We start from the raw sequence: 23682 nt of genomic DNA, 5'->3' as shown, positions 1-23682 counted from the left end.
TTGTAGGAGAGAACATGGAGAAATGCACGCAGTGCAGTAAAACATTCCCCGCAACGGCAAGAAAGCTGACCCACGGTTATTGCCAAACCTGCTACCAGAACAGCAACGGCATAGCGCTAACAAACAAGAAGTTTTCTCCGGATCAGAGCGATAGGAATTCCACGAGTTCGCCAATCATCGCCGCTGACGACTCGAACTCAGTACAAAACGATGGTAAGACGGACTTGCCGTCACCACATTCACCTCCACCGCCGCCGCCGATGCTTCTTGGAATGCTGGATCAGGTCATGATGCGATACAGAGACGCTGGGGCACTTATACCGCCATCTTTGTCTGCACTTAGGTTCCTCGAAGGGATGCCTTTACTGTCTCAACGAAACTGAGCTTGAACGTTACGAACATAAACAGTCGTTGACAGTTCTAATCAGTCTGTATCGAATGGACAACTGATGCGCATTCATTTCCTGTTGGACATTAATTTAGATTCAATCGAGAAGGGAAACTGTCAAACCATGGCATGGACATACTCTCGATACCAATACGGAAATCGAAACGTGCGTGTATTCCGTTCGAACGCTTCCATACTCAAACATTCCAAAATGTTCTGTGTCTTATTTAGTCTTTGTGATTAGAAATTTTTTCGATATACAGGGTGAACTGCGAATAATGTGATAGACGAGCCCAAATGAAACATGTAACATCCTGCCAATCCTGTCCTATCTTAAACGATTTTCGAGTAATATGGCGGATATAATCGATTATGGAAAAAAAATGCGTAAAGTCGCCCAATTTGTGACATTTTGAACTATTTACACGCAAACTAAGCACATATTTGGGAAGAACAGAAAAGCCCTATAACTCCGCACCAATTTCATCGACATACCTTGTTTTAATAGCGAACTACAAGGACTGAAAGATTGGCAAAGTTTAATATCGAATTGTCGCCAAAATTTTTAATCGTCAATTCCTCAAATACAGTACTCTTCTATTTCAATCGGTCAAATTTACCAAAAAAACTGTTCATTACGCCAGCTTTTGAAAGAACCGACGGTAAATCATACCGGTGTTCTCTGATTCAGAATATATTCAGCTATCCGTCATTGAAATCAGCGTTCGTTTTAGTAGATGTTCGATGAAAATTCGGATTTGGTTAACATATTTTGTCAACAATTTGATTTTGCCGAAAAAATCCTGTAAGCCGACACCACTTCTATCGGGATATCTGCATTTAATGGTGAACCACAAGCGGTAATATAGATTGGCGAAGAGGAAAACCGAATTGTCACGAAAATCTACTAGTATGTCTACTTCCTAATCGCTGATTTCAGTGACGTATTGCAAACAAAAGACTGAATTTATCCTCAACTAGAACACTAATATGATTTACAGTAGCGAAAGCTGGACAAGTTTTTGGTAAATTTTACCGATTGTATCTAGAAGAGTACTGCATTTGCAGAATTATCGATTAAACTTTTTGGTGACAAATCGATTTTAAACTTTGCCAATCTTTCAGTCCTTGTAGCTCGCAATTAAAACCCGTGTCGAAGAAATTGGTGGAAAGTTATAGGATTTTATCTGCTTTTTCCAAATATGTGCTTACTTTGCGTGTAGAGCTTTCAAAAACTTCACAAGTTTGCGGTTTTTTTCAGACTTGAGCATTTTTTTCCTCCATAGCCGATCATATCCACCATGACTCGAAAATGGTTCGAAATAGGACAGGGTTGGTGGGGTGTTTCATGTTCCGCCTGCGCTCGTCTATCACCCCCTTTCGTTTGCAGATGAGGTCACGTTCACCATGTATATAATTATATCCGTCCATTTTTCCATGTCTGTTTGTAAATTCCAATGAAGACATTGGACATTAATTCCAATGGACCCATTGCGTATTTTTGTTGCTTTGGTAATTCAGTGTCATGCTATTATTATTCATGTATCAAGTGAATATGTTTCGAAACGTTACTCTCTGTGATGGGTGCCTTAAAAAATCAATCATTATAATGTGTGAGCACAGGGTAGAAAGATTCATTAAATATATAATCTTCAACCCTATGGTCTCAAGATCGGAAAATAAATTTTTCGAGTGGATCTTCTGAGCGATAATCAGTAAAATCAAAAATATTATGTGAATATTGATTGGACAATTCACTTTTTTTATACATATATACCATCAATTATACATTCATATGATGTATTTTTGTACAAATGTATGTGCCATCTATTTTTATACAATTTTTACTCGTGACATTCGTTTGTTATACATAAGTGCTATATATATTGTTAATTGTTTTTTCCCTCATTATACATGTTAATTACATGTTACGTTTTTAACATTGTCGACATGTTAAAAAAAATTATTGGGGAAATTTTTTTCTCGTCGCCATTTTCCTTTCCTTTACATTGTTCTGTGTTTCATCAGTTTTCAGTAAATATTATTCATTAAAATAATTTGTATATTCATTGGTAACTGCATATTTTCTATTTTTTCTGCTTCTCTTCGGAAATAATAATTTCCAAGTGATTATAAGAAGTCTTCCGTAGTTATGTATGTGTATATACTTGTATATAATCAAAAATGGGGTAAAAGAAATGCAGCAGTGGAAAAAAAAAAATATGGAAATTTATTGCACCTTTCTGATGGAGAGACCATATTTCTTCAAGTATTTTCATATTTCTCTTATTGCCTTATTTTTGTGATAAAACCAGGAAATTCCGTCCGATTCAAATACATTTTGCTTAAAAATAATTATATTTACATTTCTTCAATGCACAGGGTGACCAAAAGTCTTATATTTAATGGAATTTAACCGTTTTTCCCATTTTTCGACCATTTCGTCGTTTTTAAAGAAATTGTCCCGTATATTGAACAATGCCACATTACGTTTACTAAAATCGTGGATTTAGGTAATGATAATTTAATTCATCGTTTCTCAACTTTTCTGAATCTAAGGAGAAGTAAAATATTGGAAACAATTCGGCGGACCAATAACTTATAGCGTGAGAAGCTTGACCGTGCGTTTCGTATTTTACGGGACATTCCTGTGCTTTTGTCCGCTCCGATTTCATACAATCGTCCGTGTTTTTCAACGAAGCTTATTTGAATTTGTAATCTTTACTTAAATACTTGGAATGGTGGATTTTGATATAACTTTTATATAACGTATATATTATAATTATGACAGAAAATACTCTCTCTCATCTTGGATCTTACATATTTTTGTCATGTTCAACGTTTTTCTCGTGAACTGAGTCCCAGTAGTACTTAGCTTTTCCCACTGATTCATAATGTGCAGTGATTTTTCACTGTGATTTGTTGCAGAGTCCTTCATTTTCTGACTCTCCAGTAATTTTAGCAAATTTGCCATAAATTGCATTTTTCGATTGCAAGTTACTTCATATTTAATATTACCCTAGTATTGTCTTTGATTAGATAGGTTTACCATAAGTATGAAGGTCTAATTTTTATTTGAACCCATAAGAATATTATTAATACCAATAAGAAACATTTTTCATTTAATTAAAATTAAAATAATAAAATCTGCCTGTGGGCCATCTGGAACATCGTCGTGGACCAACCCTAGTTCACGGACCATAGGTTGAGAAACGCTAATATAATTACATTCAAAAGTGTAAATCCAATAATTGGATTTCCACTTTTAAATGTAAATTGAATTTGGCCCCTTATTTCCTGCCAGGTGGCGAATTGTTTTAGTGCCGAATATCAACTTTTGGCAGATTCAACCATGATTGGCGATTTATTTGGAGACGATTGGCTTGGAATCGCGATATCCTTCTTTCGTCATTCCGTGTCAACGAAAAAAATGTGGTCACCATACCGTTATAAAAAATGATGACAATTTCAAAAGAATTCTTTTATGGACACAACTGCTGATTTGTCTGGTGCCAACTGTTTATGAATGATTACAAATAAATTATCTTCTACGTCACTTACTGAGAGCTTGATGCACTATCCACTCAGTTTTGGGAGTGTTTGCGGTAGCATATTGTAATAAGATTTCGATGCCATCACTTTTACACTAGTGGAAGAGATCGGTTATTAGTATATGCACATCCACGTGTCTTAATGAACATCCAAAGATATCAACAAAAATGGGACATTATCAAAAAATTTTAGGCGTAACATAGTCATTTATTATATTGCATGTATCATTTTTTTTCCAACATAAATTTTTAAAAGTTTCGAGTTCTTCCAAAAAAATTCATATAAAAGGATACCTTATAATATTAGAGAAAAAATTATGCTAATAATTGCAGAAAATTGTGAAAAAATTTGAAGGTTAAAATTATAATTATTATATATTTGTGTATAATATTATGTGTATTTTTTTTTCTTTTTACCTCTGAGAGGTGGAATCAAAAAAAAAAAAAAAATAGTGAAATGATACTCGTTTGTATAATATATATATTATATCCATTTATTTTCTTGTCGTGTCTGCATTTTGATCGCATTTGAAGTTTTCTTTAGTTCCTGTTATTATATAATATAAACCTATTTTCGCATATTTTCACGCTTCCCTCTTCTTCTTGTGCATTTTTTTTCTTTCATGTTGCCAATCAATGTTAATTGAATATGAATAAGAGATGATGATTGTGTTTTGTTTTCTTCGAATATCAAAATATTAAGAGGCGAGGATTTATTTTAAATGATCATAAGAGGAGACAAAAACTCTTTTATACCTCTTTCTTTCTGTATAAGTATGGGAATATTTAATCAATCACTTGATGATGGTCACACATCTAGTCACAAATCTATTTCGTTTTTTTTTTACATTTCACAATGATGAAAACTTGAATCAAACTACTGTGAAAACTTTTTTGTGCAAACATTTCAATAAACTTTATTGATCGCCAAGATATGTTTCTGGACTCATTTTTAGTCATTATTGTCTCTTTTATATGTAAGTATAGTATTGGAATGAAGTACGTATATCCCACACTTTCGACATCTTGCGTTACAAGGGAGAGTTATCTCGTCTTAGAGTAGATCGATGGAATATGTGTTTGCCTCTCTTCCTTTTTTTCTCCTTCTCATCATAGTAGAGTTTTGTTGATTAACCTTATGAATGTAATTTGATTTTTTTTTCATTCATCTCAGCATTATTTTTACTGTATTATCTCACTTACTCTCTCCTCTAGTGTTATAGGGATATGAAAATAATTTTTTCTACAATGGAGAGGATGCGGTTTGACGAGTAGAAAAATAAATATGTAGAAAAGTTCTCACCACTTGTTAGTACAAGATATACGGGAAGCTGGCTAGAGGTTGAGATGCTAATTTTTTGGAATAAAAAAATCATATCTGCCCCCACGGGGTTTCTCGTATGCTGGACGAGTGCTCTACCACTAAGCTATGAGACAGATATAATATTTCTTACACATATGAGCTACTTCCATATGTTCTTACTACTACGTATATGTCATCATCTGGCGGCCCCGATGTCTTTTACGAGTAATTAAATGATTGTTTCCACTGTCCATCACAGTGGTGGTGTTAAATATACGCTCCAAGGAAGGAATGTTCAATCTGCTTTCATTGCTTGGTGGTAGAGCACTCGTCTGGCATGTGAGTATCCCCATGAATGAGATGATTTCTTTTTTTTTTCAACTGTTTCATGGCAGAGACGATTTCTTCTTTCCAAATAGCATCTCTACATGTATACATATATAGCCAGTTTTTCGTATGTCTTGTAAAAATAAATACGTGAATATAAATGGAAAGACTGGTGGATGCGGTTGATAATGAAGAGAACAGACGCACTCAACTCATCTTTTTCCCCTTCGTTTCCTGAAGTTATAAAATACCAATAGAAGAAAGATTCGGGCTGATCAATATACTCCTCGATATATCCTACTTCGTCTTTAAATCAATATAAACGGTTGGGCCGCGGCGAGTACTACTTTTTGACTTCCATGTTCATTTTGATGTATAGAGTCATCAAAATACCATAGACTCAGGGCCGTCTTAAGAGGATCATGAGCCCCCAGGCCAAGGAGTTTTTCTGAGGCCCCACCAGGTACATTCTAGAGACTTTCAACCAAATTTCATTTTTGTGAGGTCCCTCTTCCCTTGAGGCCTCCGGGCCGCGCGCGGGTGGTCCCATGCGTTAAGACGGCACTGCATGAACTGATATTAAAAAAAAGTTCAAAAAATAATAATAACTTTAACTTGCGCAATCAATTCTGATTCAGATTTCTCATTAACACGATTAGTAATCGTAAAATGGAAAGCACTGATACAAAGTTTCATTTCTGAATACAGCGCAATCGTTTGGCAAATTTTTCGTATCTGAACTATTGTTCTCATCTGGAATAACATTCAGGCAAACAATTACCTTGGGACGGTGATCGTTATTTGAGGTTTTAATCTTAACCTTCGGTCGGGCGCATGTTTTTTGTTGTTGTGTTTTGTTTTTTCTTTTTGGGCCAAAAAGATCGAGATTTACCGAGAGAACTTGAATTTTTTTTTTAATTTTACAGTGGAAATTCAAAGGAAATGTAAAAAAAAGTTATTTGATAGAAGAGTAGTTTGATAAGCTTTCCCTTCTGTCTAATCAAAAATTTAATGTTTCAGATGAATTGCGCCCGAACATGTTATTACGCCCGGCCGAATTTTTAAAAAGTTATGTATACCATCAGGCAGGTACCAACCTCAACTTTTTGACTGAGCAAGTGTGAACTTTCGTATCAATTGAGATATAGATGTACAGTGGAACTTCGGTTAACGAGCTTGATTCGATCTGCCAACGTGCTCGTTATACGAATAGCTCGTTATGCGAATCAAACTTCCCGGCATTTAATCAATATTAAAACACATTAATATTTATACATAATGAAATAAAATATGCGTAATATAAACAACACCACAAATAAACGTACAATACGATAATGTTTACAAATTAACTTACTCCAAACGACGCGAGAGAAGAGGACTATCGTTAAGGACGAGTTACAGACTCACTTTTGTTTGCAAACATATCCTTTTTGTGCGACTTTCAAAAATAACCTTATCCATTGACACTTGCTTTTGCCTGTTTTCTAGGATTTCTGGGAAATGGTAAATTGCAGTGTTCGTTGGAGAGATTACACATTGCTACAGCTTTATTTGGGTGGTTCATTTCTACAGAACTTTGCACAGATTCCCACAGTCTACACCTCTCTAATCTCATTTTATGTGTGAGGGACTTCTCTTTATTACTTCTCTCTTCTTCTTCAGATAAATACCGTCCACAAACTCTTGCTGGTGTGTGCATGAGAGATCCATCACTTCATCTACCGTCAACTTATAGACATTTTTCACCACTGGTTCTTGAATGTCATCCTCATGCACCTCCAGTCCATGGTCTTTTCCAAGCAGAAAATCTCTTCCACAAGTACAGTAATGGCTCTTGTACGTGATCTAGCCCCTTTAAAATCACGTTCAATAATGCAATCAACCCACAGTTTTTTTTCCACACACACCACACACACACACAAGCAGAATTTTTAAAAAAAACTTCAGGTGCACATACGCATCACTGGTGTGTTACATCAAGTTTCGTATCGTAAATATTCGCACACGCACGTGTGTAAAATTTTCGACTGAGACACACTTACTGAGACCGTAGTGGAGAATATTACCCAAAATTCCAAAGCACGTCTGTGGGCGAAAGCGTAAAACCATCAGCTCCGTTGTGATAACGTAAAAATAAAAAAAATTAAAAAAAGGCAAAATTTTTGGTCGTATTGTGAACCATCATTCGAGTCCGAACTGAGTCCAAATTTGTTCAAAATTTTTGCTCGTTATGTGAATTGCTCGTTAACCGAACCGCTCGTTAACAGAAGTTCCACTGTATTTATAAGCAACTTGTTCCCTGTGTGTGAGCAAATTGTATTACTTCAGAAAGTGTAAAATCAAATGTTCACTATGCATCTGCCTTCATCGTCTTGAAGATATTGCGCGATTCTCCAAATTTCCAGGACTGTTCCCAATTTTCTACTCACTTGCGTTTGTCTTGATCGTCATCTTCAAAATTGCTGTATGGAGTAAGATGTTTGTCTGAATAGCCTAGCGAAGTCTATGCAAGGACCATCTTGGTACGACAAATTTCAATGCAATGCCATAATCCAAATTTTTTCCAGTTTTCAATCCCGTGGTTATGTGTTATTCCATAAAAATTTCTGAAACATTCTCTATTAATATAATTGAAAATATATTCTCTATTTCAATTAAGTTGCACAACGGACGACTTATGCAGACGAAAGGTAATGAGACCGAGATATACGGTAGCTTATAGAAGAGTCATCAGGATTTGAATATTAATTTTTCCCCGATGTCTAAAAACCACCGTAATTTATCGCTAATTAGCTATTCCCAGCTTTATTCCCAAAATAGAGGTAAATAAGTTTCTAAAACATATAATTAGTAAATATTCTGATTTTTAAAAAAGCAGTATAATCAAGTATTGGGAGTGGTGGCAAAATGCTCTGTCTCGTACGAGAGAAAAATTAATTGCAAACTGCTTGCCTACACATCAACAAAAGAAAAAAATTAATTTTCAAGTTGAAATTAATGATCTGATATTCAAAAAAAAACCAAAAAACCAAGGCTGCTCTACTGATAAGTTATTCCGCACAGACATTTTTTTTTTTACGTAGAATTCTTTGATAAGGAAAGTTTTCAAGTACCAAGACTTATCAGAACGTTTTTTCCCCTCGAAATAGAACCAAAAGCTTTTGAGGTGACATTTTTTTCAGAGAGAACATGGAAAATGTCACGAAATCCTGTGGAAATACCCACTTCATGAATGAAGCAATAGAAAAGTGGTGTTTAGATTAGATTGCAAACAAACAGATATTTCCTCGTTTTCACTGATGAAACGCTAAATCATCAATTTCTACTCAACTCTTTCAATGTATTAAAAATACGAGAGATATTTTTAAAGTATATCATTTGGCTGTCTTTTAAAAACGCGTTCATAATTTCACCAATATGTTAAGTCTTGACAGCTTGCACATCTGTTCGATCCATTTACGAACTGTTCGATCCATTTACGAACTGTTCGATCCATTTACGAATTGTTTGATCCATTTAGGAACTTAAAACTACTCATGATGACATTGAAACCATACGCAGAAGAGCCTCATCTGTGGTTGTGTCGTTTCTCGGGATCAGAAAGTGAGTACCACGCCTTACCTCACAAGTGTGGGTGACTGGATTTTCTTTAAAATTTCTACCCCAAAAAAAGCAATTCAAGCTACCGATATGATTCAATATGGCATGTGTTCAAGGGATGCCGAAAAATCGTGAATGCCAAAGATTACGAGAGTCTGTTTTTTGTGTCATTCCTCAAACTGTTTCAGATGAACTAACTCAATCTTTTCAAATATACGAGGTATATTTCTAAAGTATTGGGCTAGCGCACCATTTGAATATCTTTCCAAAACGCACTGTTCGTAAGTTTACCTATGAGCATTATCTTGAGAAAAGTGTATAATTAATTAAACTTTGTCCGACCTTCTTTAAACATCATGATCTATTCACGAACTTTGCCATCACTGATGACATTGAAACCGTACAGAAGAAGCACATCTTCGGTTGTGATATTTCTCGTAGTCGGGAAATGATTAACGGACCTTATTACTCATGAAAGTGTGTTTGACTGAGCTTTCTCTACATATTCATGCCACGAAAAGCAACCACACTGCAACCTGATTCAAAATATCATCTGCATATACGCAAGGAATGCCGAAGACTCGCAGTATTAGCCAATAATTTTTCGAAGTTCATGCGTTCCTTATTTCACCTACTTGCAAAATCTTGAGAATGTGCATCATAGACCACTCTTTATCTGGCCTTCCTCAAACAGTTTGATCCATTTTCAAAGTCTGCTATCAACCATGATTAAAACCATACACGGAAGAGAATCGTCTGCAGCTGGGGTGTTTCTCGCTGTCAGGAAGTAAATAACGGATTTTATCAACAAGGGTGGGCGACTGGATTTTCTTAAATATATCCATCCCAAGCAACTAAAACTACCGACATGATTCGAAATGCCATCCATCAGCATATGCAAAAGGAATGTCGAAGACTCGCGAATGTCAAAAAACTACGAGAGTGTGTTTCATCTGTGAAATAATTCAACTCAACCCTTTCAAAATGCACGAAATGTATTTTTTCTGTATACCATTTGTCAATACTTTCTCAAAACTCACGCGCTCCCTTGTTTCACCTATGCCCAACGGCTTGTGAACGTGCGTCATGAACCGCACTTTACCGGCCTTCCTTAAACAGTTCGATTCATTCACGAACATTGCTATAACTGAAAGAAACGGATATTTTTTTGAATTTTTACGCTGAGATAAACTTGGAAAAAAAAAGTCTGGTGTCCGCTGGGACCTGAACCGAGGCCCTCTTGCATATCGGGCAAACATACCATCTACACCAATGGAGACACGATCCCGCCTTCCTTATTTCACGCGCTGCGACGTGAGGCGCAGAATGCGTAGAGGCATTAGTACATAGCCTATCTTAACTTCAGCAAATTGCTATCACTACTGACAAAATGAATTGAAACCATTCACAGAAGACTCGTTTGCTGTTGTGACATCTCTCGTAATCCGGAAGTGAATGATGGACCTTATCTCACAAGGGCGGGTGCCTGTATTTTCGTATACAAATCCATCCCAAGAAAAGCAATTCAAACTGCGGGCATGATTCAAAATGGCAACTGCGTTTTCACAAAGAATGTCGAAGTGTCGCTAGCGTCAAAAATTACGAGAGTTTGCTTTCTGTGTCATCTCTTAAACAATGCAATTCAACCATTTCAACCATTTCAATGAGTTAGTTGCATAAGAGGTATATTTTTAAAGTATCAGTAGAACGTACATCATGAACCATTCTCTGTCCTGCCGTCATCTTTAGGCAGGTCAATCCATTCGCGAACTTTGTCATCACTCATGACATTGAAACCATACCCGGAAGAGACACACCTGTGGTTCAGGCATTTCTCACAGTCGCAATCAGGAATAGAGTAACGGACCTTCTATTACAAAGTCAGGTAACAAAATTTTCTTGAGAAATTTATTTTTATTTCAAAAAAATTATTGGTTATTAAAATTATTACTGTATTTATATATTTTTTAAAATAAATTAATTTTATTCCACTGCCGAAGTGATTAAAAACGTCACCTGTATATGCGCTAAGGATGTGAGAGGATATTGCAAAAATTATGAGAGTGCGGTTCTAAAAGATGTGTTGGCGAATCGTCCTTATTCAAAAAATACCTCCCGTATTTCGACATTAATTACCACTCTGCAAGTATATAACAATTCATATATTTCTTCACTTTATTCACTTGTTGCCGTCTATTGTTATTCTGTCACGGGGAGTTACGCGTAGTAATGTTTGATTCAGCAGTGATTTATGCAACTCTTAATCTTTTGATTGAATTCCAATAATTCTTTCCAGTGACCAAGAAAACAAAAATCGGTACTTTCGGAAAGACAGAAACGCGAAACCAATTACAGCTGCGATGAGAAATACTTTGATTTTTCTGAGTCAAAAACTGGGTAACGCCTGTCATTCAAAAGCTGCATACTTTATACATTTGTTGCCTTGCCATTTCATTCAGTTTCATCACAGTGTCCGGATAAAAAAATTTGATCCCCTCGAAAAACACTAAGAGTAAGTGTCCCACTAACCGAGATTCTTGTCAACCCCGCAAATTCGAAAATGAAAGCGGTGTGGCCATTATCACAAATAAAATTTCAATTTACAAACTGATGCCATTATGTTTTGAATGCATTTTTATTTTAAATATCGGAGGATGAAAAAAATAGGTTTTTCTTTCTCCGCTCAATTTATTTATTTATTTTGTTAAATCGGAAATTTGACCTTGTCCCTGCAATGGCCAATATAGTGAATCGCTGGGCTCTCTGTGTCTGTCCTTGGTAGCTAGGCTTCCTAAAACACCGGTAAGAAAGAGAAAAAAAAACATAGCCCGGCTCTATCTTCGGATTACAGTTGGGAGGGGCAGGCATCCAGCCTTGAATAAGACCATTGCAAGCAAGAAACAAAAGTAAGGTCTGCTACGCCTTTTTTTCTGCTTCTTCTTATTTCTTCTTCTCAATTTATTTATTTTTTCTTAGTTTCTTTCTTATGTTGATTGCAAGAAATCACCTCTTATTTTCTTTTTCTTTACCCGAATTGTATCTTATTATCATTTTTGATATTGGCATATAAAGAAGAAGGAGAAAGAAAAATATAAAAGAACTGATCTTGACAACTTTTTCATTTATTATTATCATTATTATTTTTTTTTTCCACTTATTATTTATTTATTTTTTTTGTACACTTGCTTGCCATGGAATGGGTTGTTAATCTCTAATATTGAAGCGTTGATGCGTATTTAATAGTCTCTAGGACTTGAACGTCTTTCCTGATTTTTCTTCTTGTTATTATTTTGTTTCTTATTAGTTATTCAGTTATGTCACGTATAGAGCGTACTGTCTCCAAACCATTTCCTTGAAGTCGTATTTGCTTCCCTGGGGCCATTGCAACATCATAGCTATCCATTCACTTATTGGAAAGTTTTCCCCCTTTTGGTTAATAAATTAATTTCCGAAGACATTAATGAAGGTATCAAATGTGTCGTCTATACTTTCACTTGGTTCTAATTAAATTCAAAGTCTATTAAATTTCAAAATACTGTAGGAACCTAATAATCCGAATTTTGGGTTATCCGAGGTACTTCCCATAAAGTGATTTGGAAATTGGGTGCAGTACTTTTTGCGTTGCGTCAAACTTTAAGAGTTTGGAAGATAGAGATTTGGGCTAGTTTTTTCTCAAAATTGACTCTTGGGGATAGCGGTGGAACGGACCAAAAGAGCTCTAGAAGCTATAGAAGACATAGAGGACATAAATGAAATCTTATGGGCTCGCGATGGGAATTAATTTTCTCTGAGGTAGGGATCGATGAGGAAAATGAGATTTGAAGACTGCCGTTCCTGAAAAACATATTATCCTCTTCAGTCTCGAAGGAAACTTCGAATTTCACGTTTTTATGTTTATTTTTAACTGTGAAACTGCTTAAAATTAGTTTCTGACAACAGATGAGTATGACTGAGTTACTACCAAATATTTACAACATCTTTACTGAGAAATAATTTTCAGGACTGCGTGAGCATTTCATATAGCTAGGTAGATGGGTTTTTTTTTTTAATATTGCCCCACGTGAGACGCAAGGACTGAGGAGGTTGTATCAGTTACCCACGGTGATGTGCCCCCTGAATCATACAAAAGTGCTCAATGGCAAAAGACATCGCAAATTTTTATACCAAAAACTATTCACACACATTCCACCTCATTTCAGTAAAATGCAGTGCCGTCAAAAAAATTCAGACTGCAAAGAAACATTCGATTTCCTACGTTATAATAATCTTTAACTTATCAATTGAACATTCGGTTAAGACCATCTATTAAATTAAGCCCACGCCCAAAATTAACTTATTTCAGGTCATCGCATCGGTTGGGAATTTTTACTATTTTTTTAGTATATATCTGTATATATCCACACAAAAAACGAAAAATTTCTCCTCTTTCTTCTTAAAGTGCCTCACAGTGTAAATCAATATGGATGGAAATAGCCAGAAGCTGTAATCCGAACAGCAAAAGAAATAGATGATAATAGCCAAAATACATATATATATTTGGAAATTATTATTTCTGAGATATTCAATTATAGGTCCGTGACTGTCTCTATCTCGTTACCCGATTCAATGCATTAAATACGCGAATACGGCATTTCATACGGCGTATTATAGCGTGTCATTACCTGGAAGTGACCGATATTAGTACTATATGTTTATAAGAATAAACGTATTGAAGAGGATATGCTCTAGATCTCGTCGCCATTCTATATTTCGCTCGACGACATTTCACGCAGAAGATGTCTGCCGGCCACAATCTCTATAGCAGTTAATTGCATATTTCTTTTGTCGAAAATAAGATGGATTGGATGTTATCGAACTTAACTATAAATCTGAGAAATAACCTCTGCATAAATGAAATAAAAAAAATTGGTGGGTCAAAATTGACCTATGCATGTATCGAATATAATCGTTCTGTTAAAAGATTCATCATAAGAAAAATTAAAAAAAAAAAGTTTTCATGCAGGGCGTTCACTGCTTCACCTCATTCATGTACATGAATACCTCACTGTATGCGTTTATAGGCTATATCATGCCCTAAATGTCAATCTTGGGGGGTTCAAATTATACAGAAAGAAGTCATTCAAATGAAACACGTAATTACACGATATGAATGAAATATAGGTGATGTCGGAATAAATATCAATTATACTTGAATTAAAATTTTAATTAAAATTGGAGTAAATATGTTTAGTTTATCTCTCTTGGTGGTTATAGTTGCTCTCAGGATCGCGTTTTCTGTTGAATATGGCTGTTATTTAAGGCTACTGCCTGCCTTCAAATTTCACAAAAAAAATTAAATCATTTTGTATGTGTTCATTTGAAAATGCAGTTAATCTAGAATTTAAAACTTTTTTTGCTTTCATCCCTACAATGTCTAGAAGCAAAGTTATATTGCGAATTAAGTGAAACGAATTTTGTGCTCTTAGACTGAAAATGAAATCTTTGAATGCATTTTCTAAATATTTGTGTTTTTTGCTTTTTCACTTCACGAAAAACTTGATACTTCATGAATATTTCTCAATATTTCTATTCAACTTCCCCCACTGCACTTTAAACACATCTGCCAGTGCAACGAATTGAAAATTAAAAGATATGTTTGGAACTTTTTTTATGATTAATCTATAATCAATCAATCTCAATTAACTTATAACTTATAACTTTTTTTAATTTTTCAATATATATACGTATTTTAGATTCAGAATATCAAGCATATTTTTTACACACAATATGTATTTTTTCACATAAACAATCACATTTCAAAAAGTTTTCATAGTAAATCTAAAAGTTTTAGCGCAGAACAATGTCATAGCAATAGTCTGTGTGAAAAACATGTTGATACAAACAGTAGTTGTTTAGTGTACAATGACTAGCAGAAGTACTGAAAAAATATGCTAATTTTACGTGTGAAATTGACAATATAAATTGAATTTTTTCGCTACAATGCTCATGAAATAACCTTAATTACAAACCAAAACCTCATTCGTTTTATATAAAATGGCATTTATCTTTAAAAAAAATTACTTCGAAGGCAGGCAGTTACTTTAAATCTCATCACTAAGCAGCGAATACGTAATATTGATTGCTATGTAATATTTTCTTATTTTTTCTTATTTTTTATTATTTATCCTATGTAACTAACAATAAACTATGAAACAACAATTCAGGAAGAGGGACATCAGATTTCAAACATTCAAAGACGGACACTCCCTAACTAAGTGATCATATTTGACTGAGACTAAAGCAGAAAATGCTGCCGATTATCGTCAATTGATTCATATTAGTAGTGAAATCAAAATTGCACCAAGCGAAAGGTCATCAATTCGGGTCCAAGAACGGGCCGTATGGACGGCTTATTTCTAATGTAAATTCTTCTTGTTTATTGTGTGTCGTACGATATTATACATATTCAAGTGGTTTTTTTTTTCTCATATTCAATTGATGTTTCCGGAATTCCTAAATTTCACTGATTTATTACGATAGAATGTTTATACTACGAACTGTCGTTACGGGAAAAAAAATAATGGCAACCATAATAAATAGTAGTAGTGATATATATTTCTAAATATTCCTTGAAATTTCGTCACGTCTTTGACTGTCCTTCGGAGATAAAAATGTACGTGGAAATGCGATTTCTTTTTTTTTTTCATATTTACTTAACTCACGTACGTTAAACAGGATATTACCGCCATGTTTGAACATCACCTAACTTTATGGAGTATTATAAACTGAATTTTAACTGTATATTTCCATTTCAAATACTCCTGGAGAAGATCGATACATTGTCTTTCAACTTTAACCTATGCAAATCACACACACATAAACACGTGTGAATAAATATCTTGGACAATATCCATTGAGATTGTCACATGAAACAATATACAATTCTTAATTGAATATGTGTTTGGTTAGAGCCATAGGTTGCAGGGTCATGCATTTATCACCTTATTATTATTTTTATTTTTAGGTTAAACCTCTCACCTTTGAAAGAAAAAAGTGGCTAAATAGAATACTTCATTAACTTAATTCTTATTGTTTCCTCATGTATAACTTATAGTAAAGTGTTGTTTGCAGTAGAGCACGAAGTACAAGTTTTTAGCTCATTGCTATCTCGTGATAATCTACGATCATCTGTAAAGGATATGTTTTCAGACGCGCCCAAATCGTGACATTGTGCACACACACGCACACTATTACATTGTTCTTTTCTTATTTCTGTCCTTTAAATTTACTTTCTATATATATTTACTGAATTTTTGTTTTTAATTTCCTCTTTAACACATAAGCACGACTTTTATTGCAAGTCCAATCGGATTTGGTCAAGGACCATGTGTATTAGAATGAAAAAAATATACTTACATTGATTTTCATCACGTTTTTTCCCGATTCGAAAATTCATCAAACATGGTTTTGTCATTGGATATACCGATTTCTTTAAAAAAAACAACTATAACGAAATGTAAAAAGTATCGCACGATAAACAATAAAGTTTTTTTTATATATTTTCTTTCCTCTTAATTGATCATTTTATTTCTCGATCTTGTCATTAAGCCCTCATTTCCTGGCCGTAATTAAAGTTTGCGAAACAATAGAAAATGACACGAGGGCTGTAATTACTGCTCCGGTACAGATGGGCGATGATGTGGTTACTTGAGAATGTGGCTTTCACAAGAAAAAAAATGAACGTTTAGTTTTTATGTCTAGCAAAAGGAATTATTTTCCGGACCGCATTCTGAGAGTGGATTAAATGAAGAACAATCACATCACAATCCTTGTGACTTCGATACATTAGTATATATCGGGCTTCTGGTGCGTTTTAGACCTGTGGGGGTGTTCGGCTCGAGAGTTACGTAGCGGGGATTAATTCCTGAAAAAAAAAATCTGTAGATGCCCACTTGCATCAAATTCTGTGTGTGAGTACCATGGGCGGAGATACGGGGGGGGGGGAGAGAGAAAGGGGCATTGACCCCCCCCCCTAACATCAAAGTTGAAGTCAACTGATCTAATGATGCATATATGTATAGATGAATTGGCATCATTATCATCGTGCCCCCCCCCCCAGCAATAATGACCATGTCCCCAGATTTTCAAGTCTATCTCCGCCTATGGTGAGTACTCGAGCACCCACGGCACTCAAGGTTTCGACGCCTCTGCTTATTAGCATTACAATAAAATGAGTTGTTAAAATTGTATGCCAGATCAACTATCTCAGACCCAAATGCTGCGAAGAGCCAATCAACTATGTAGATGCATATCTGACGTGGGCCTTCGACTTCGAAAACCGAACCTAACTTCGACGTATCATTAAATAATGATTTCTGTCATAGTGGTTTCGCCTGGGGGGATCTTTGTTTAATCAAAATAAATAGCATACACAGAATAAAAATGCACATGCACAAAAATGTATAAAAATATACATAAAACATATACATGAATGACATATCTGAGTACGGCACGTTATTTGGAAACTTTTCTTAATTGAAAGTATGTCTCTAAGATCAATGGTTCACCAGTGAAATGCCATACCCCCTGTTTAGAAGAATTAGTCATATTATCCCTTTCAGACACGAGCATTTATTTCTTGGAATTTTCAAGATGTTTTTGCATTTTTGATGCTCAAAAATACAGTATAAACATAAATATAGGCAAAACGTTATTTATTATCTTGTAGTTTCTCAATATTATTATTTATTGTGAAGAAATAATTCACTTCTTTCAAATTTTTGCAGCCAAGATAATGCAGGGTATATTCATATTCACGTACAATTTTTCCAGAGTTTTATTGAGCTCTGCTGCCACCTATTAAATGAGAACAAAACTATTTGTTATAAATTCGTCCATGTAAAATTAACTGTTTTATACCGGTGAGCATCATGAAAATCAATAGTATATGGTATGATACCATGCATAATACCGGTTACTATATCTTATTTTGTGGTAAACCTAAAAACATAGTAACCGGTGTCATGGCTCATAAAATTCACACCAATATGTAGCATGGAAATATAAATATATTTAATATCACATACTTTTTTTTCCTACTGCGCACCGGTTCAAGACCAATAATCAGTTTTACTTGAAAAATTTTAATAATTAATCTATTTTTATTTCATAGATGGCAGCAATTTTTTTTTCGTTTGGTTTATTTTGTTGTGTCAAAAATGCCCGCCTGAAAGCATAGTAACCGGTATTATGGCACAGAAAATTCACACTGAAGTGTATCATAAAAATAAGAAATATTCGGTATCATACCATATACTATTCCTTTCCATGCTGCTCTCCGGTTTAAATTAACAACGATTTCACTTGAAGAATAACAACAAATATAGTTTTGTTTTATTTGATAGGTGGCATCCTGGGTCCCAGCTTAGCGATGTTTTCACACGTGTAATGAAACAGAATATATTATAGAATTTTCTTCCTATTTTTTGCCAGTTCGCGCGCGTATAAACACTATTTCTCCCATCTACGCCAATCCGTGAAATTATTTACTTAATCTCACCGGCCCGCAAGTAAAAAAAGTTGAAGGCACTTATTCTATAGAGCATTTCTTTGACTACAAGAATTACGATTAATACTGATAACAAATTTCCTAAATTTCTGAAGCATATTTATACAAATACAAATACAACGCCACAACAGGCAAATTGCCCAACGAGGTGGCTGACTTAAGAACATCATGGATCCCCGACCCATTTTTTGGAGGCCCTACCTACTACTACTACACCACACATGCACCCCGCCCCGCCCACACCCCCCCCCCCGGAACCCCCCAACGAATCGGTACATACGGGAATGTGCGTGTACGTGTAGTGAAACCTGACGTGAAATTTTGTTGTTTCCCTGTAATGTTTGTTATGTGTAGTGCTGCCATCTGCCACTAGTTTTTCTAACTATGACTGAAGTGTTATGATTGAATGATTTATCGTTGTAGGACTGTTGCTCTCTGTGGCGAGACTTTTTAACGGGGAGATCGGCTCGCATTTGCGCCTTGAAGTTGGGAACCACAGAAAACCAACTTCAGCCGACCACCGCTGTGGGGTTCGAACCCGGATCCTCGCATCGCGAGTCCGTCACTATAACCACTCGACCACCACAGCGGCATGTAGGCATAAAAAATATTGTCGTATTTTTTCTCCATAATTGTGCTGCAGAGGCTCTCAATTCATCAATTACTTGTGTCCCTACTGAGAAAGATGGTATATATATATGTGTTCCTTCATTTTTTCTCTCCCCTATGAAGTCTTGAATTCACCCTGAAAGATGTTTTGCTAAAAAGAAAGGAATCAGGTCAAAAAGTGTCTATCGAATGCGATTAGTAACATAACGCAGTCGTGGTTTCGGTTAATTTAAAGCTCCGCACGTTTCCACTATCAATCAAGATCTGAGTTTAGCACAGTTGGAGTCTTGATACAATAGTGTATCGGGTTTTCATATCATGTCTCTCTCAAAACAGTCATATCATGTCAATTGTATGTAATTCCTTGTAATTTGGATTGATTAATTTCCATCAATTTTCCTAACAACTGTGCCCCTCAATGACTACAAAATACTATTTCCACGTTTGATGTACTATAAACATATTCTAGATATAACCCAAATTTTACGTCACGAATTATTATTCTACTATGGACATATTTTATGTGGAAAAATTCTAATTATTCGCTCTTACTTCCGTATTCTATTCGCATGCTTCATTAATTTTAGCTTCATTTTAGTATTTTGTAGATGATGATGTTAAAAGTGGTTTACAGGTGATGTTAAAAGTGGCCTGGCCTTTGGCCTTTGAAACTCCCCTCGGGGTTCCACTGGTGAATGTTAAGATGTTCACGGAACGAATTCAAACATTCTACAACAAAGAATCACCAAAATTAACGATCATGCTTTTACATAACCCTGGGTGTCCCGTGCACTAAATTCTGCAATTCAACAATCCTCGCTTTTAATGGATGAAATATTTCAAAAAGCCTTCTTTTATCAACTTATTATATCCCTGATGAATCCCAAAATGGCATTCACGAACGAGGTTCTAGTTAAAAAATTCGAATTTTATGTGAAGAATTTTTTTTTTTTTTAAATTGGTTGTTAACGCATGAATCTCAACCGGGGGGGGGGGGGGACGCTTGGACACATTGAACGCATAGGAGGGTCTCGTGATTATTTCAGATGTGGAAGAACCATTTTCAAGAAAAAGTATGTGAGTTGATAGCTGTGAGTTTCAACCATGAACATCATTTGCCCGGGATGTATATGATGCTTTTAAGATGGCCGCAAACTCGATGAGCTGCCACTCGATGAGCTTGGAGATAAAATTAAGCTTAAAGTAGCAATTAAAAAATGTTTCCAAGACTGATTTTTTTTGCTAATTATAGAAAATCATCATAATGTCCCGAAAGCACTCAAAACTGAAGAATTGTTATTTTATTGCTATGAGCATTTTTAGATAAATCATTGTTGTCGAATGCATTGTTAGATCGATAATTTTGGCCGTGTGCATTGTAGGTAAATTATTGTTGTCGAGTGCATTGTTGTCTAGGGCATTGTTGGAAGAATCATTGTTATCAACAGTTATTTGTAGGAATCAATCGGAAATCAAAGGCATTATAACTTTGTTAGCATTCTGTAATATGCATACAGTAGCCTTCTTTGTGTGACTTTTCTACACAGAGCATGTGTGGCCTTGATCATGCACAAAAAGCAATACTCTTCTTGCCAACGCTGGCTGATGTCAAAACCAATGGATTTTGCACTTTCGATTGTTCTTAAAGCATTGTTCCTATTCGAGGTTACGCCACGAAGGCATTAACACGCACGTAATTCTACAAAAAGTTTTTAAATCGTTTATCTAATAAGCAAGCACTTTAAAACGTCAATGTAATAACGTCATATCTTTCCGAAATCTAATTTATGTAGCATTTCTTATCTCTTTTTGATCTTATGATTTTGAATTAAATTGATTGGTATTCAATCGGATTATAATTCGATTTGACTGTCGTCGAGAATTTCGAAATTTATACCGCCTTTTTTCCTGCCCCCTTTCCCCCTTCGGAACACTAATAACCACGTGCTAACACATAATTACAGACCGTAAAAACACTAAATAATGTAATTAGCGACCTCTTGTTGATGCCCTTCCGCTGTTTTCACCGCGACCCACTTTCGATAAATCACATTAGTTCGAAAGGGAACAACACAATCAAACGCCACGATCCGAAATTAATACAAGGTCAGATGTTACGTCCTTGAACCCTAACCTTGATGAGAAAAAGGATTATTATTTTTTATTAGAACTAATACATTCATATCTCATCGTATTTATACAAACACGGATACAACCAAGCATGCTGTATACATGATGCATGCATGCTGTATACGAAGGAGTTCTTTGCACTTGATTTGTATATAAGTATGTGTATATTTGGTTTTTGCCACGATGACGATTGTAGTAATGAATGCTTATTCTCTATCATTTTGTTTCATGTAATAAAGCTTAATGGTTTAATTATTCAATGGGATTAGTACGCCGTATCAAATAATTGTTTGAACAACTCAATTAGACAAACATGGATAGCGTTAATGATTTGGAAATGACTAATATAAATGTGTTATGAATCATGTTAGATATGAATTAACTGTTGAGAAACTGTATTTTTTCTGTCATTCTTGAATCTTTTACTTGAAATATTGAAATCTATATCGAGCAGTAATGAAATGGGTCTATATTTTCGTGAAAGATGCTGATATTAGGGAGGCGTGAAAGTTCTGGACGTTTTTCTTGTAAGGTGTAAGGCTTCACCATTATTCTCCAAGGTATTTCCTGTTCATTTCGTCAATTCTCCAGTTTCATTCAATTTACCACATTTTTAAGCTTGCTCCTTTAGTTTATAAAATCCTGTGCATGTGTAATTCAGCTGGTTCAGAGGTAATAAATAAAAGAGCTATGTGTGTGCCTTTCGACAGCTTCTCCACATGAACAGTTGAACGTAAGCAGTGCAGCCGCTGTGGTGGTCGAGTGGTCATATTGGCAGACTCGCATCACGAGTATATGGGTTAGAAACCCAGAGTCACCACAGTGGTGATCGGCTGAAGTTGGTTTTTTGTGGTTCCCAACTTCGATGTGCGAATGCGAGCTGATCCAACACCTGCTAAAGAGCAAGGCCTGCCTCCACATGAAGCTTGTGACGTCACTGAAGTAGGCCATCTCACCTATAGCCATTCTTTATGCTACAAAAAGGGTTAAGATAGCGCATGCATAAGCCTGCTGTATCCAATGTCTATAGGTGAGATGGCCTACTTGAGTGGCGTCACAAGCTTCGTATTGAGGTCTTGTTTCCTAATATAGGTGTTGACCGAGTTAAAAAAATCTCCCCACAGAGAGCAAGACCCCTACAAACGGTAGAAATATTCCATCATTACACTCACTTCACTTCTAAAATATAGATGGCAGCATCGAAAACTCAAACACAACACTAGATATGCATTCAGACTGTGTTAGGTACACACATACTTACACTTCCGAAGCAACTAGCTAGGTGATAAATTGCCAATGGCGATACACTTGAGTTGTGCTCGGTTTGAAAGAAAAGAAAGTGCGACGAAATGTTTGTAAAGGCCAAAACACAATACACTGACTTGACAGGTAATCACGTCACGTCAGTGTAGTGTGTTTCGGCCTTTAGCTGTAATATTTTATCATTTTTCTGTTCATTTGATCATTGTCGCACCATGGTAACTTTCTGCACACGAGGGCTTATTTTTTTTTTTTAAACCGGGACCTACAATTCATTGCCAATTCCGAATGGCAGGCTTGTTTTTTATACTCATCGAATCGAGAGATTTGTGATGGGGACTCTCTGTGGTAGCAATTTTTTCTGTGGTCATGTCGCCGTTTCTGTTGTATCCCTGTGTCAGGAGAAGGACGAACCGGGTATCGAACTCGCGACACCTCTAAACATCCTTTGGCACTTTAGGCGAGTATCTTATCGACCTGGGCTACCACGCCCATTGTTCTGTTCAAATCAATGATCACTTATTTTAGTTTATCCATTTTTAAACTTGCACTATCAACTGAACACGTTTTTTTTCGATATTGGTTTTTTGCAAAGTCACCGGAATCTTTCAAATAAGCCGGATTTTTCAATTAACCTTCGGCAGACGAAGGGGAAAAAATGGTTTTTTTTTATAATTCCAATTTAAACGATGATGCGAACCTGAACCCTATATTTCTATCAAATTGGCATTCTTGTCGTTGAATTGACAAAAGTATGGATTTGAAATAAGTACGTCTGAAAAGATGTATTATAAAAAGTGTTCATAATAGAAAATAGTTGATTAATATGGAATAGGATGGTTCGAAATAAACAAAAATATCTAAAATTGATTCAAAAAACAGGATTTAATGAGCCCTTGTCAACAAAACAAAAAATATTGCAGTTTTTTAAGTATTTGATGATGGCGTGGTCACATCGTTTACAGAA

The 23682-nt window shown here is 35.5% G+C and overlaps 1 protein-coding gene across 1 annotated transcript in view; it reads left to right on the top strand.

The window, feature by feature from the left end:
* LOC149075430 (uncharacterized) overlaps positions 1-4863 on the top strand; it is a 136606-nt gene extending 131743 nt beyond the window's left edge. The window contains exon 8 of the mRNA XM_089242761.1: positions 7-4863. Coding sequence (XP_089098887.1) covers positions 7-383 — 377 coding nt within the window. The 3' untranslated portion in view covers positions 384-4863. The remainder of the gene's footprint in view (positions 1-6) is intronic.
* The last annotated feature ends 18819 nt before the right edge of the window (positions 4864-23682 follow it).

The sequence above is a fragment of the Pholcus phalangioides genome, unplaced genomic scaffold, assembly GCF_987345545.1.
Source record: "Pholcus phalangioides strain wild (caught in Gottingen) unplaced genomic scaffold, Ppha-v1.0 ptg000015l_1, whole genome shotgun sequence".
Taxonomy (NCBI): domain Eukaryota; kingdom Metazoa; phylum Arthropoda; class Arachnida; order Araneae; family Pholcidae; genus Pholcus; species Pholcus phalangioides.
Note: the sequence above shows the minus strand (reverse complement) of the source record. Positions and strands in the feature narration are given on the sequence as shown.